Raw genomic sequence first — 16,363 nt, 5'->3', positions numbered from 1 at the left:
CGCCGTTTATCACATGCACCACCAGGCCGCCCCCGGTAAACATTACAGAAGCTCAATTATCAGGATGGAGAGGCTAAAAGGGAAATCTAAGGAGGCAACGGATAGAGGGTGAAGCGTGATGGAAGTCAAATAAGTGGGAAGAGGAGTGAAACGATCGCAGAGCAAGCAATAGTCTGGGGATAAATAAGGAAGGACAAATACGGAGTGAACGATTAGGAACTTAAAGGGGGATCGAGGAGGGAAACGTTGGTGAATCAATATAATTGAGCAAGCGGGAAGCAACGAATAAGGATCGGACCTGAGAGCGGCGATTCTCGAGGTAGTCAATACCGAGCAGTCGACACCTGTACTCACAATTGGGCATGGCAGCAGTGGAACCACTCAGAAATTTGCGAACTGCAAACCTGGTGAAGGATCTCTGCACCCGTTCTATGCGCTCAATATGAATCCGAGCAGTCGGGGCCCATACTATAGAACAATACTCCAGCAACAACCTAACCAACGAGCAGAACAGAGCCTTCAAACATAACGGATCAGAAAAATCACTAGCAATGCGCGTTATGATGCCGAGCGTTCTCTAAGCCCTGCACACCACGGAATCTATGGGGATAGTAGAGTCAAGCCAAACACCCAAGTCCTTGATTACACAGACACGGGAGACCTGATCTAGGACATACGAGTTGAGTAAAGGAGAGCGGGAGAGCTTTACGTAGGTTTGGATCTTGTAGCAAGGGAAACAAAGTGAGAATAGTATATTCCATAAAAGAAATGGAAGACAAGGAATGTAGGCAGATAACAAGTAGACATTATTTACATTTTTCCACATTTTCATACACCTACGCAATAGTTAATCATCCTTATATTCAGCGTTTTAATTTTACAATTCATTTTAAACAATTTAATTTTTTTTAGCTTTATTTCCCTTTTAGTTTGAATTGCATGTACTTAATTAATTCGTTTTTACTAGGTTCTCAATAACGATCGATATTATTATGCACAAAAGCACTGTATGTATCATAACAATCGTGGATGGCCTACGGCGCATCCTTCTTGCTCCTTAAAAAGATGCAAAGCTTTTTCGAGTATCGCCCTCATAGCTATTGCGCTGTATTAAGTTTTATTGTGTCGTTTTTAATTTGTACAATATTTTTTGTGTACATCATGTACATTAAAACTAATTTTTAAATAATAACTTCATTCACTACAATCGTTCTTCGTATACTGATTCATCATTATCCTCATCACTGTGATGCTCTTCAACCTCTATCCGTTCGACTATTTCGTTAAATTTAACATTTTTCGGTTCGCTGAACGTATCCTGACCCGACGGTCCGAAAATAGCGGCACCATACTCATCTTCTTCATCCAACCGGTCGGTTAATGAGCGTGCCAAACGGTTAGTGTCCGTATTGGTATCTTCGGACTCTGTGGAAATTTGTGTTAAAAATGTATGTTAATGTTTCTTTATTACGATCTACTCTTATTTCATCCGTTCTACCATACCTTGCATAGTAATACCGACAATGTTGATCGATATTTTCCGATCCTCTAGCATCGGTGGGTCAGCAATCGGATCCTTCTTGCCACCTGATGTCGCTGGCGATGGCGGTGGAGTGGCGTCGAAGTCGTTTTCAAGCTGCACTATATCAGAGGTGTTGCTGTCGGTTCCTTTCGATAAAGGTCTAATGTACCGCAGGTACAGCACGCTTATAATCGTTAAGCTGATGAGAAGCAGTCCACCCAGCACTGAAGTCGAAGCTATCAGGCCACCATTGCTAGAGCGACCCGTTAATTCTTCTGGACAGTTAGGGTTCGAAGGGCAGGAGGGATTCGTACTATTGCCATAGCAAATGGCATCATTGAATGATGTTATTGCTGTAGTTGCAATGCTTGGAAATACGGTTCTTATGGCGCTGAAAATGAAATGATATAAAATAATTGAAAATGTGTTAAAATTATTTAATTTAATATTTCCAATCTTTTCTTACTTTCGAATGTCGTCCGTATTTAGCAGTTGATTATTATCATTCAACGCGTACACTATCAAACGCATAGTACTTAGTGACGCTTCAATATCACGTGCAGCTGAAGGATAGCGGCTTACGTGAACGCGCGCTTCTACTGTTTCAGGAATATAAGCTTGACGAAGTACCTTCAGGTGAAAATCTCGTTGAATATTTACTTGCTCGATTATATCCAGAACGGTAGCTTCATCAGCTGCAGTTACAGTTACAAATGCTATGTGATTTTCATTTAGCCGATGCACTGTTAGTACAAGTTGTGTAGTACGCCCGTCCAGGGCTCCATCACGATCGGTAGCAAACGCCGTTAGATCAATGCGATTGGAGTCTCGTAGAGCATCTTTCGTTGGTTCAATTGATCCAGTTTCGGGGTGTATCATGAAGTGCACATTTTCAGACAAACTGTATCTAACTTTTCCATTTAAACCTTCGTCCGCATCAGTAGCTTTGATGGCTATCAACCCAGCTAGCATCAGCCTGTTAGCTAACGATGGTTCGGGAAAACCAAGTTGTACTGCGTTTCCAGATACGATAGCGGGCTCCACGAAGACTGGATCGTTATCGTTAATATCATCCACAACAATGCTCACAATTGTAATATCTGATGCGTAGTTTATTGTATCCGTTTCAATGAGCGATCGTTTCACTAGCGATCGTCGATCTTGTTCATGTGTTTCGTCCATCTCGAGACATTTCAATTTCATTACGAGCTTGAACTGTGGTATTTGCATGCCTTCAAACAGATCTTCATTTTCCCGATCGAAGCTTCTTGAGGCAAGCCACATTGTTTCGAGGTCGATGTAAAAGTAAGGCTGTTGGTTGTCGGTAGGATATTCGCTGATCAGTTCATACGAACAGGATGGGTTCAACTGTGTTGACAAGATGGATGCATATGGTCGCTCTTCTTCCAGATGCTGCACTATCATTACTTGATCGACTGTGGGTTGCTTATCACCTTCGGTACATTCGAATCGGTTCAGTACATCTAGCCAAACGTTTGCCGTGGCCTTCTTTCCAGCGGCTGTATTCGTCGCGTGTACAAGGAACTGATATACGTTTGGTATGATTGGATTCGCTATGATTAGTAGTCCTTCGGGCGTTATAGAGAGTTGCGATTGTAAGTAAGCTGAAAATTATAGTTTGATATCAGTCAAACATTTAAAATGTCATTTTTTTGTTCTGATCAGTTGACTACCTTCAACTTCTGAATATCTCTATTAGTCGTTATTACTCATTTCATATTTGAAAATTTTTTTATGTGTAATAAATAGAACAATGTGTGTAATTCCAATGTAACCAATACTCACCATCTTCTACATCTATGCTATGCTGAACAACGGCCGTTGGGTCCTTCACTGTAGCGGTCACTGAACCAATTGGACCGGCAGTATCGCTCCGTAATTGAAATCGGAAATTACCGTACGCAAATACAGGCACATCCTCCAGGACACCTCCCGTTGTGCAGTTATAGCAACTAGAGCAATCAACCACCGGTGGCAAGGGAATGCAAGGTGCTGCAATCGGTAAACAAAAAGTAATTAGTGTCGTTGCTATTAGTAAATGGTGACAAAATATGAAACTTACTTCCTTCGGGAACGTTCAACGTAACAGAGCAAGTACTCCAGATGTCATCTGAAGCTTTGGCTAATAGAACAAGGCGTACCATTTCCAGACCCTGAAAATCGCTTATCGAAATCGAACGAGAAAGCTTCAGCTTGATACTTCGACCAGTCTGTTCTAATGACAGAAAGTCCACATTTGATTCGATCACCGACACAAGGATTCCGTTAGCATAGCTGGCTTGCGTTAGCTCTATCGTATCAGCCAATGATAAGCGTAGATCCTGATCGAACGTACCGGTGTAGATGTTCTTGGAAAACTGGGGTACGGACAGCTGACGATTAACTACAACGATGGAATCGACTTCCTTGCCCGTGGGATTTTTTAGAGTAACTCTAAATTTGAAAACCGTCCTGGACTGTTGTTCATCGGAAATAGATTCTTTGAGAGTAAATTTAAACAAATCGTCTGTTAACGATCCATCGAATAGCTGATAGTCGTCCCCGACTAGATTCCACTGATAGCCTGGTTGGGTGCTGTCGGTCACTATCCTAAGTTCCGATCCTTCCAAAAACTGTACCTCTCGTTCGCCAGCAGCAATATACCCGTGGGCCGAAGATTGAGCAAATTGAGGTTGCTGTAACTGTTCAATCTCAACTACAACAAAGGATGTTGACGTTTCGCTACCAGGATTGGTAGCTTGTACGTATACACTCAAATAATGCTTGGATACTAATTCGCCCCAATTGATGGATTCGTCTCGAATCTTTAGGTCTATCGCAGACCCCTCTCTAGAGATGGTAAATAGTGCTGCATCAGTTCCACCGATACCTAGCTCGGTGTTATCCGTAAATGTGCCCGTGTTGAGTAGAATTGTCTCTTGCAGACTTAATTCGTTTGTGCCCTCCACGATGCTACCGTTGTATAACAGCTTCGAAAATGTTGGAATAATGATATCGTCCAGCTTGATGCTGATCACAATGGTCGCTGCATCATCCGCACTGTACGCATTGTTGATGGTTAGGATGAAGCTTAACATATTGCGTCCTTCGATGATACTCGGTTCGATACCATCCTTGAGCGACACTTTAAACTTGTTGTCCTCTACCAGCACCACATCGAACAGATTGGCATCACCTTCGGGTCCAGCAGCGTATTGAAAGGTGGACATGATCGTCTCCGGTTGTACGGTTATTGTTTCTGCAGCAGAAAATATCACCTCCTTCGTACCTTCTTGCAGGGAACCACGGTAAATGGATTTGGTAAAGGTGGGTGTGATTGCGGGAAGATTTTCAACGTCGATCACGATCGTACATTGTGTCGTTTCGGAACCGGGATTTACGGCTTGCAACTGCATTTGGTAGTAGACGGCCGATCTTACCTGATCCCACTTCACGTCAGACTTTAGAACAATGTTGACCGTGTTGCGATCTTCGGCTAACTTCGCGTCAAAGAAATCGTTCGGAATTGCATCAACGATAGTGAACGTGGTTGTTTCTTTAATGCTTCCGCTTTCCCAAGCAATTGGAACACTGCCAAAATTGACACTGGTTGTTTCTTCGACAATTTTACCATGGAACGAGCTTCTCGTAAAGGTGGGTTTAACTTCGCGCACTATTTTTACCGAACAGGTAACGGTTGCTCTTTGATCAGCGCCTGGATTGGTCGCAACGACTATGAAACCGATTTCTGAGCGTGCTTTTAACTGTTCCTGGGACACTTCATCGCGCAAAAAGAAACTTAGACTTTGATCGTCTGATTTCAGGTACGCAACCAGAGCACTGTCTTGTCCTTCTACCTTGTACTCTGTATTGCTTACGATCGTTTGCGGTGAGAGAGCTATTCTTCGGTTAAATGTTATGTTCTTCGAGTTCTCTTGAATCTCTCCAGAGTAAAACAGATCGGGAAATTCGGGAACAATCACACGATCAATATCGACGAGTATGGTAGTGAATCCGGACGCCTGTTCAGGGTTAGTGCACTCCACGACAAACTCGAATCGGCTGACACCATTCACAGCTGCTTGATCTAGTTCCTTGGCTAGCTGTACAGTAACGATTCCCTGCTGTAGCTTCACATCGAACAGCTCATTGTTGCTGTTACGGATAGCCACTGTAGCCTCATCAACGTAACTGCCACGTTCAACATTAATCTGCTCAAACGGCACAAGCTGCAGGTTTACATCGATGCGGGACTTGTAGAGTGGTTTTTCGAAACGGGGAATTTTCACCAAGGAATGCCTCACATATACTATCACCGGTACAACCGTGTCGGCTGGTAGTTGTGGATTGGTAGCTTTCAAACTCAACTGAAAATGATCACGCCTATCAAACTCATCGTCACTCAACGGTAGCTTCAGTTGAATGCGTACACCATTCGTAACTGGTACTAAAGGTGCGAAGAAACTCGCATCTTCACCTTCCAGCGCGTACACAATGTTTACATCAGTAGATTCGGTTGTAAGTTTTGCTATCATCTCTGTAACTAACTGTTTCGACTCATCAATTACACCATCATAGATCAGTCGTTCGAAAGTTGGTACGGTTCGAACAATATCGACCGTAACGATACAGTAAACTTTTTCCGATTTCGGATTGGACGCTTCCACCGTAAACGAAAGTCGATCGATTCCTTGCAACATGTTTCTGGTGACGTTCCCATGCAGGTACAGTAGGAATACGTTTCGTGGATTAAATTCCAGAATGTCGAAGAAGTATCGATCATCGACGACCCTTAGTACGGTATCGCTTGAGAAGGATTCCAGCGCAAGTTCCACGTACGGAAGGTTTACCGTTAACGTTTTCTCAATCAACTCACCCTGCAGGAATGGTTTGGTAAATTGAGGTAACTTTACCAGAGTGCGTAGTACCTTGAGGATGACTACAGCGTGCGATACCTCGTCGTCATCCAGCTTCGTCACGATGGAAAGCATGATATAGCTTTTGTCTGTCAATTTTTCCGGTGTAATATTGTTCGATACTATAGTGATTGTACCGCTGGTGTCAGCATTGATCGTGAACAACGTAATATCGCCTGCGTAGCTATAGGTCAAACCTGGCATGAAACTGTCAGGTGATATTCGAACCGTCGGCACATCCAATACACCAGATTCCGTAACCGTACCTTCATATACCAACTGTTCGAAATGTGGATCTTTTAAGTTATTTTTTTCCACCGACAAAATAACCAACGCTTCCCCCGTACCGACATCTGTTTTGACCGCTTGAACAGTCGCCTGAAAGAAATTCTTCTCTTTCAACACTGCGTCGGTCAGTTGACTAGATGGTGCGATAGTAACTTGATTGTTAGCCAACGTCACAGTGAAATACCGAGCATCTTCTCCAGCCAGCTCTACCCGCACGCTGCTATCACTGCTGGACGGTATCAGTTTGATGCTATCGAGTTGAATCACTTTGTTGCGATTGATGGTACCGGTGTACAGGGATGCTTCGAAGGTGGGCACAATTTTCGGTTCAGTTGAAAGTTCCACTACCAGTGCGGTTCGTCCCACGGTTTCCGTTCCAGAGCGACTGGCAGCGATGGTAAGAGCAAGCAGCTTCTTTTCCGCATCGATTGATGTACCTGGGCGTAATGTGACCGTGGCGCTGCCACTATCTGTAGCAGGTGTAATGGTGAAATAATCGACATCTTCACCGGAAGATTCAAATCGTACGGTTGAATCGTATGTTCCCGGCAGCAAATTGATACGAACCGGAGTGAAATTATCACCAATTTTAAAAACTGTTTGGTACAAGTTTTGTTCAAACTCCGGAGCTGGTGTAAATGCTATCACTGGGTCACCTTGAATGTTTAGGCTTGCTTGCGATGTTCTCGGAGGGCTTCCGGCATCCTAAAACCGCACAAATAATTGAATTCATTAAGATACACGTTGTACTGATAGTGTCATGCGTTGTACTATTGAAGTAGTTAGAGTGGAAATGAACAAATCAGTAAGCTACTGGAAATACAAAAGAATCTCTCAATAGATATCATTTTCTTTTTAAATCCTCGATAATTGAGAACAAATCCTCAAGAAACGATGTATTTCGCCATTTTAGCTACTAACTAGTGTTGTCCTTATTGAATATTTTGAAAAGAGCAATTCGTCATATAAATCTTCAGTGAAGAATCATTCAAATCATGGGCCGACTCCCAAAAAAATATATGAATTCTAATAAATTCAAATGAATCCTCATAGATCACATAAAACATCGGGTTGTTCCGAAACTCACTCAAGCTCATTCATTCAGTTCAAAGATTCATTGAACTGAATCTTGAATGATGAACTGAATTATGAATGTTTTTTGTTATACCAGTTCCTGGTATACTGGTTCCATTGCTATTCTTGATATTCCTTACGACATTGTGTAAAAAAACATAATTTTAACTAAGTTTGACTATTTGCAATAGAAAGAAGTGTTTCAGATTAATTTTAAATCTTAAAAAAATCATGAAAGAGGTCTTTCTTTATAATTACAATTTAGTGTCAAGAATTCTGCTGTAAACTTAATTCCACTTCATCAATCTGGGTCAGTGTCACTTAAAACTGCATTCTCTTGATATCCAAACCCATAAAACTGGCGGGTTCTACTTGATTTTGTCGCAAATAACGGAGATTTCAATGAAAGGGAAGTGATGAAGGACAATTTTTGCTTCATACTATTTTCCACTATTTATCATACTATTTTTCACGCAGTCTCGGTGCTCGAAACAGCTCATTCAAGTAAGCTATTGAATAAAATAAACTACACTTTAGATTGTATCATTATTGATCATCATACTTACCACAGCAGTAATCTGCAACGTGATCGGTGGTTCTATTTTCGTCAGCGTTTGTTTCGTTATTAGATTCGCTATAAACTCCGTACGCGTTGAACCGCCCGATGTTTTCACGGTAAAGTAATCATTTTCCACGATGGAAAATGTTATCGTATTCTTCGTTATATCATAATCATTCGCAACGATCCCTTTACCCTGGAAAAAATGCAATATTTTTCAATACTTCACTCAGATTCTCAGACAAATGGTACACAATCCAATGGAAACGTAACCTTACATCGGCAATGAACTGTTGTATGTTGAACTCCCTGGGCAGCGGTAGCGGTATTGCTATGTTGTACGTTTCTTGAGCAAATAGCGGAGCGTGATTGTTCTCCTCCTTGATGAATTGTCGGAACGTCATAGTCCGTTCGGATCCAGACGCACATGTGAAGAGGACATTGTTTAGGAAAAGCAGTGTATCCTCCTGCTTTTCATAGTTCGTAAACTGTTGATTCGTCTTGATGATGAGCTTCCCGTTCTCGAGCACAGCATCAATATATACCGGTAAATCAGGTGAAAATGAATTCACCGTCGACACAGAAATAACGTTGGACACGTCATGCTGTGCCAGCGTGTAGCCTGCTCCGACGTTGGCCGAAATTTCCGGAACAACAGGAAATTGACCGCCAAAGCTGAGGGTGGGTGATGAACATTCTGTACATGAAGGAAAAAATACGGGGTTGATGGTAAGGACCTTATTACGTTTTGTGTTGTACTATACACCGAGTGGTCCAGTTTTGGTTCTAAAGCTAAATAAGTCTAGAATGTGAGATCATGGGAGACACAACCTAACATTTTGACCTGCAGGACATCATCAATATATTGTGTATACGACACAAAGCCTTGTTGCAGAGGCGGATTTTCCTATAAGTGGACCAAGCGGCAGCGTGGAACCCCCGGATTGAAGAGAACCCTAGCTCAAACACCAAACGAATTGGTTGGTTCTGGCCATTAAACTAAGAAGATGCTTGAGGGCCGAGCTTGTTAGGGGTCCCGTGCTTGTCGTTAATATATTTTAGTCCGCCCCACTGGTCAGCACTTTTGAAATCAGTACATCACTCGGTCAGTATTTTCAAAATTTGGTAGTTACAGCAAACCAATACAAAATAAACCTCCCTGATTTAAATTTATCGACAGTGCGATCATCGTTAGTTTTGGTGGCCCCAACTACCATTCCGCTTAGGGCCTCCGAGAAGGTTGATCCGCCACTGTCTTGTTGTATATTAATGTTTATAAGCCTAGGACAAATAACCGGACGACTTGTTGAGAAACGATGAACAGTTTGGTGACTTGGCCTTTGACAATGATCCCATACTATTTTTTCCGGTGCAACGATCGACGATTTGAGTTGAAAAGGGTAATTACAAACAAAGATCTAGACAACAGGGGTCACGTTAGATACCGCATTATAATGAATTACCAAAGGTATTTGGATGTATGATCAATCTAGAATTTGATTATGTGAGATACCTGTTAAACTGATTGATGAAATTAACATAAATACATTCTAATCTTAATATTTCCTAACGTAAAGAGCGTAGAATATTCCCAAAGTATCAACAAGAGACATTCGCGCGAATTATCGAATTAACTGAAAACAGAGTTTCAAGTGGATGATAAAAAATAACGGAAAATCATATTTTAATAAACTAAATTACATTTTGCCAATTAGGAAATGATAACCATAAAAATATTCATCTGACGCCTTGTGCGTTACCTGAGCAGGCAGGCACCATGAAGCAGGCTACTTAAACAAACTGTAAATCGAAGATCTTTCACTGTTCTGGCAATAGCGGTCACAAATAAAGTGATAGACAACTAGACACATTGTATACATTGATAGACAACTACAGTATACATTGAATAATGATAGGTTGGCCAAGTAGCAGATGGCAGGTTAGTCGCATGGAAAATCGGAAAAATATATCGCTTTTCTAATGCATACGTTATGTTTGGCTAGATCGTTAAACACTTATCGAGACGCCCACAACAAAGGCTCGATGTCTTCCACATTTCCAGTGAGAGAAATCTTTACCAGATTTCTGAAGATCAACTTATACATAGATCGATCCTTCAAAAGGGAACTACATTTCCAGGAAATGGGAGTTCGCTTCCATCTTGTGTATGGATTGATGACAAGAGATTAGACATGTAGACACAGTTCTGCCAATTATCTATCTAGTCCCATGGTATGTCTGATAAGTAAGTCAGATATACCATTTCTTATCCCATATGTGCTAAAATCCAAATCTATTGATAATATAGAACACGGATGTAGATTTCAACGTAACCCCAAAAAATGACCAATATGAAGTAATATTACGGAGAACAACGTGATAAGACTCGCAAACAATACAGTGCCATCAAATATTAGGCCTGATAACACTAATTTAATTGGACTCAATTGTCGTTAGTATCTTGCAAAAAAAAAACAAGAACCCAAAATATGGGAACTCCCACCTAAATGAATCGAGATGATATGTGATTTCATTATCCACCCAACTTTCTGACTAATTTTTTTACAGTGTCTTGAAGCTTATGGTGACACCTTTGTCGCTGGTGATGATGGTGATGAGTCAAACGGTGTAATTCACACTGTTATGGGGATTGTTCCATATCTACACCATTACTGACACTTAACGAGACAACGTGAGGAACCCTGAAAAATGCAATCCATCAAAAAGAGTAGCCCAGCACCTGGACTATGGTTTCCCGCTGGAAGATGTTTTAATGGACGTGTTTTAACAGGCAATCAACAAATGGGCGATGATTGTAGCTGTCACTTTGATAGTATCTATCATCACTATGCGCCTTGCTTTGTCGGGTTTATGTGGTTCGATGCATGCCGCAAATGTGGTTGTTCTTGTGTGAGTATGCGCCAGAGCTTCGCTTTGATACCTCGCATTAAAACCGCCAATCACTTTCTTAAAGCTGGTACATGCTTTAATGTAGAACATCGGTTCTAAGGATTTTCATCTAAGCCCGCATAAGCACTGTAGCAGCTGTGTGTAATTTCATTTAACACGTGTAACATTTCGCACGCAAAACTCGATTGCTCACCTTGCGCACTGGCGGTGATGGACACTAGCACCAAAGTAATAATCACGATCAACGGAAGCCTTCTTAAGGCAACATTCTTTTCACTACCCATTACACTGCCGGCAGATCTTTAAAAACGACACGTGAGAACTCATGAAGTGACACACTCGACGACACTTATTCGTTTTTTCTTCCTCAAACTTTGCTGTTTGCTGGAAATCGCGCACCGTTCGAACAACCGTTCCGTTCTGCGTTATTGCCCACAATCGACTGGCCGCAACCATCGTTAATGATGGAGAGCGTATATGGCGGAACTGCCTCAGACACTCTGTCGTGATGTGTGTGTGTGTGTAATAGGCAATATCGAGCATCCGTCGATTGATTATGTTATCTGATAAATTAAAATCAGATACGGCTGTACGGGGAGCACACAGAGATGTCAACAACTACGGTAAGCGCATACAGGAAGCACTCGCAGTATCTTTTGACCCACTACCACTTGCTGTTTACCGAGGATGTGACGAGGCAAATGGCTGTGCATTTTTTTGTAATACAAAACATTATTCCAAAGAAATATATAAACGTTTTCTCAAATTATTTTTTTAATCGGTTTCTTTACTAGTGTAATGTATTGGCGGTGTGTTTAACACTTTTTAAGGCATAAGAAACATCCTTGAACAGTAGTTGAGGCTGGACAAGTTCCACATCGCTTGTAGAACAAAATTAGTACAAAAAAGAATCTAATATTCATGGAGACTATGCTCAATAAGAGTATCAATAAGAGTAAGCGGACGATGTACGACTATTTACTTTGGATATCGCACCAGCGAACTACGAGCGGACATCAACGGACATTATCGGTTATCAAACGACGTGGCATTCACTATGCTTGGGAAGAGCATGAAGCAGTTAAGTGCACTAGCAATGATGAACATAAAGAGTTTCGAGGATTGGATAACTGGAATCGCATAGCAGCTGACCCATCAAAAGATGGCAACAAAATTCAGCTACTGACGGAAGGACACCCGATCACCTAAACTCTCGAATCACTGCAGTATCTGAGAGTCGAACTCTGACACACACCGCATAGCAGTTGCCACCTGAAAACGGTCGGCATTAAGGATCATGAAGACAACCGTACAGTTGTCAAATAAGCCTGGTTCTAAGAAGATCACTCGTCAACATAATCTATAATCATCCTCTATGAGACCGCATTGTGGGTGAGAGGGATGCTACCCAGATAGATGCATCGCACTGCTATTCAAAGATCACATTGTGTGCTACGCTCCTGCATTAATGGAGGGGGAAATCCATTGGAATTACAAGTTCTAAGCTACAGGCGGATAGGATTGAGAGGCAAGTTGCGGAAATGTTGAAGCTTCGGCAGCAGCATTGGACAACGACAGTGAAACAACCGTCGACAGACGATAAGGCTAATACCACACTCCTTATTTTTGCAGGGCTAAAAATAAACAGCTCGATTTCTTTTTAAACCAGCATTTATCCTGAATGGGTCTCCAAATTGCGCAATCTGTACCAACGCCGCGGAAGATGTAAGAGGTGAGCTTCGACGACAACCGCAACAGAGTCAAACCTAACAGCAACTTAAGAGTAATCCTTCTCTGCAAAGAGTGCTTTTAGGTTCAGGTTGAACAAACGGATTAATGATTTTTAAGCTTTTCAAAGATGTAGAGAAAAATATAATATTTAGAGCAATAGCTATACCACCGTTCGTGGTTGTTCATCTTTTGGAGGTGTTCTCCTTGTTAGCAAGAAATAATTGTAAGTGCAGCTTAAATTCTTTAGGTTATTCCAATTTTATACTCATAATGATGACTATTGAATCAAAATGAACTTCCGAAAACTAGCGGAATTGTTCATTCCCGAGTCTCGGATGTTTCCCTTGGGCATCAAGTTGGAAAGAACACAAGATTAGCCGCCACTCTGCCACAGATCCTACAATTCTGATCTGCTGCAGATTATTCTCATCCTTGTCATTCTTACGTACCTCTGTTGGAATCCTGACTGGTTGCTACTTCACCTTCTACACAATCTGCAGCCAATGCGGGATCCTTTTTTATGATTTTTAACTGTATTTACCAGAAATGGGACAAATGGCCGATCTTGTAACATTAGGGGGCATATATTACCAGGCTACAAAATCCGGAGGCAGATGTGGCAAGGAGCCCGAGTACCGATGGAACGGGATCCAGCCAAGCTGCAGCACATCGTCGGCGAACTTTTTCCGGTGCAACCGCCCATGGAATGGCCCACGGCAACAGGATTGACGGACGAGGACACGGCACGGGATGCCGTTACCGAGGACGAGCTGGTGAGCATTGCAAAATCGCTCAATCCCCAGCGTGCCCCAGGAGACGACAACATTCCGAACGTGGCCTTGATTGCGGCGATGACGGCGTTTCCACGCGTCTTCATGAGAACGTTCCAGCATTACATCGATTCCGGCCACTTCCCCGTCGAATGGAAGAGGCAACGGCTAGTGCTGTTCTCGAAGGCCGGGAAACCACCCGGAGAATCATCGTCGTACCGGCCAATCTGCCTGCTGAGTGTTCTGGGAAAAGTATTGGAGCGACTCATACAGCGCAGACTTACGGAGCATCTGGATGCAACGGGCGGTCTCGCTGATGCCCAATACGGATTCAGGAAAGGACGCTCAACCATGGATGCCATCAACAGGGTGATTGCCAACGGAAGGGTTGCGCTCGACAAGAAGCGCAGGGGCGATCGACTGTGTGCGATGGTGACAATCGACGTGAAGAACGCCTTCAACACGGCCAACTGGACAGCGATCGGAGCAGCTCTGCAGCGAAGGAACACGCCACCGTACCTCCAGGCGTTGCTGCGGAACTACTTCACGAATCGCACGCTCCACTACGAAACGGATGAAGGAATGGTCTCGTTACCAGTATCGGCAGGTGTCCCGCAGGGTTCGGTTCTAGGGCCAACACTGTGGAATGTTATGTACGATGACCTTCTTCGTTTGGAGCTGTTCGGAAAGCGTGCGGACATTATAGGGTTTGCTGATGATGTGGCGTTCACCCTTATAGGGAGGGACCCGCAGGAAATCAGCAACCTTGCTACGAGGAATCTGGAGACGATCGAGCGTTGGATGGATGGAGTGGGATTGAAGCTGGCCCATCAAAAGACCGGCTACATGATCTTCTGCACTCATCACAACCCGCAGGTAGGTCAACTACGCGCGGGGGGACACACGATCGTATCCACTGAATCGCTCAAGTACCTGGGGGTCGAGCTCTGCCGCAAACAGCACCACGGTCGGCATTTGGAGAAGGTTTGCAGCAAGGCATCACGTATCACGAATGTCTTGACCGCTCTGATGCCGAATAAGTGTGGCCCAAAAAGCAGCAGAAGGAGACCCTTGGTTAACGTTGGGAATAGCATTGTCCGTTACGCGGCACCATCGTGGGGACGGACGCTTCTTCAGAAGGACGTTCACCGGACCACGGTTCAGAGGACGCACCGCACAGGAGTTCTTCGAGTGGCCAGTGCCTTCCAAACGGTCTCCTACGATGCCGCTTGCGTGGTCGCAAGCACTATCCCGTTAGTCCTTCTCCTAGAGGAGGACATCCGCTGCCACGACGAAAAGGTAGCGAGGGGAAGTCCAGGACCAGACATACGAAAGCGGCAAAGGGAAGAGACCATGGGACGCTGGCAACAACAATGGACAGCCGGAGCGGGGCAGCCGAGATCGCCGGGGATGAAGACGAGGAGAATTATCCCGGACATTATGTCCTGGGTAAATCGTAAGCACGGAGAAATTGATTTCTATCTCTCTCAACTCTTTACAGGGCATGGGTTTCTCCGGAGCTACTTCGTCGAAAAAGGCATCCTCGACGGCTCGCCAAACTGCCCGGTGTGTGAACACCAAGTGGAAGATGTCGACCACGTAATGTTCCACTGTCCACGGTTTGCTCGAACCCAACACGAGATGCAGCAGCAGAGCCACACCCGCTTGACGATAGAAAATCTTGCAGCGGAAATGTGTGCCAACAGCAACACATGGGAAGCAGTCCGGACCGCCGCAAGGACCATCTTCAGACACCTCCAAGTGAGATGGAATGAGGAAAGTCCACCTACGGCCAGACGGAGACGACAACAACGCCGGCGGAACACGGAACAAACGGGACAGCAACAGCTACCGCCGTAACCGCACCAAAGGATGACGACAACGGAAGCAGCAGCAGCAGCAACGAGTAACCAGAGCAGCAGCAGGAGCTAGACCCCACCGGAAGTAGCGGCTACGGACGGGCGGAATTAAGCAGCAGCAGCGGAAGGAAGGCACGAAGCAGCAGCAGCAGCTGAGACAACTAGGACGGATGACGCAGTAGCAGCATTGGAAAGCAGCAGCGCGTCAACAGGATGGGTGCATCGCACAAACGTTCCTGCATGGAGTACTACGCACATCAAGCGCATCGGCAGGGTTCGGATCAGGTCGAGGAGTGGTTTAGTTAGGGTCCCATCGGCTGCCGGGTCCGCTTCTCGGGCCCAGCGTCACGATGAATCCCACATAACCCATCTCGGAGGGATTGGTTTGTAGCCGCAAGCCGCCCTTCGAGGTGGGTACCTTTTGAAGGTTCCCTCCCCGTTAACAAAAAAAAAAAAAAAAAAAAAAAAAAAAAAAAAAAAAAAAAGGGGGCATATATTACAGGCGGTATTCAACATCGTAATTCCTTTTAAGTTTGGTAGCCTGGAGTTGGTGAGTGAAAAAATTATTCACCTATAAGTCATCCTTACCGACGATCCTAACAGCAGGAGTTCGTTTTGCGTATGGTAAATTGTTTGTTGAATATGAATGAAACTTTTTTCCTGCAGAATAAATATTTTTCACATCAAACTCGTCATCTTCATTCGGATAGTAGTAAACAAAAGGAAGAAAAACA

General features: G+C 43.8%; 1 protein-coding gene across 1 annotated transcript; it reads right to left on the bottom strand.

The window, feature by feature from the left end:
* Nucleotides 1-1,074: 1,074 nt before the first annotated feature.
* Nucleotides 1,075-11,727, bottom strand: LOC125768808 (uncharacterized). Its single transcript, XM_049436933.1, has 8 exons — nt 11,463-11,727; nt 8,638-9,056; nt 8,367-8,555; nt 3,606-7,431; nt 3,329-3,535; nt 1,989-3,147; nt 1,504-1,913; nt 1,075-1,425 (listed from the first exon to the last, which is right to left on the bottom strand). The coding sequence occupies exons 1-8, from the start codon at nt 11,551-11,553 to the stop codon at nt 1,202-1,204; spliced, it is 6,525 nt and encodes a 2,174-aa protein (XP_049292890.1). The 5' UTR covers nt 11,554-11,727; the 3' UTR covers nt 1,075-1,201.
* Nucleotides 11,728-16,363: the final 4,636 nt, after the last annotated feature.

The sequence above is a fragment of the Anopheles funestus genome, chromosome 3RL, assembly GCF_943734845.2.
Source record: "Anopheles funestus chromosome 3RL, idAnoFuneDA-416_04, whole genome shotgun sequence".
NCBI lineage: Eukaryota > Metazoa > Arthropoda > Insecta > Diptera > Culicidae > Anopheles > Anopheles funestus.
This window is presented reverse-complemented; position numbering and strand designations above follow the sequence as displayed.

What these genes read in the sequence shown, in the direction of transcription:
- LOC125768808 (XM_049436933.1), bottom strand. Translation starts at nt 11,553, where the DNA reads ATGGGTAGTGAAAAGAATGTTGCCTTAAGAAGGCTTCCGTTGATCGTG. An exon ending in CGTTGCAGATTACTGCTGTG is followed by an intron (nt 7,432 to 8,366) that starts GTAAGTATGATG and finishes GTGCGGTTTTAG; the next exon opens with GATGCCGGAAGCCCTCCGAG. An exon ending in GTTGAACGTTCCCGAAGGAA is followed by an intron (nt 3,536 to 3,605) that starts GTAAGTTTCATA and finishes TACCGATTGCAG; the next exon opens with CACCTTGCATTCCCTTGCCA.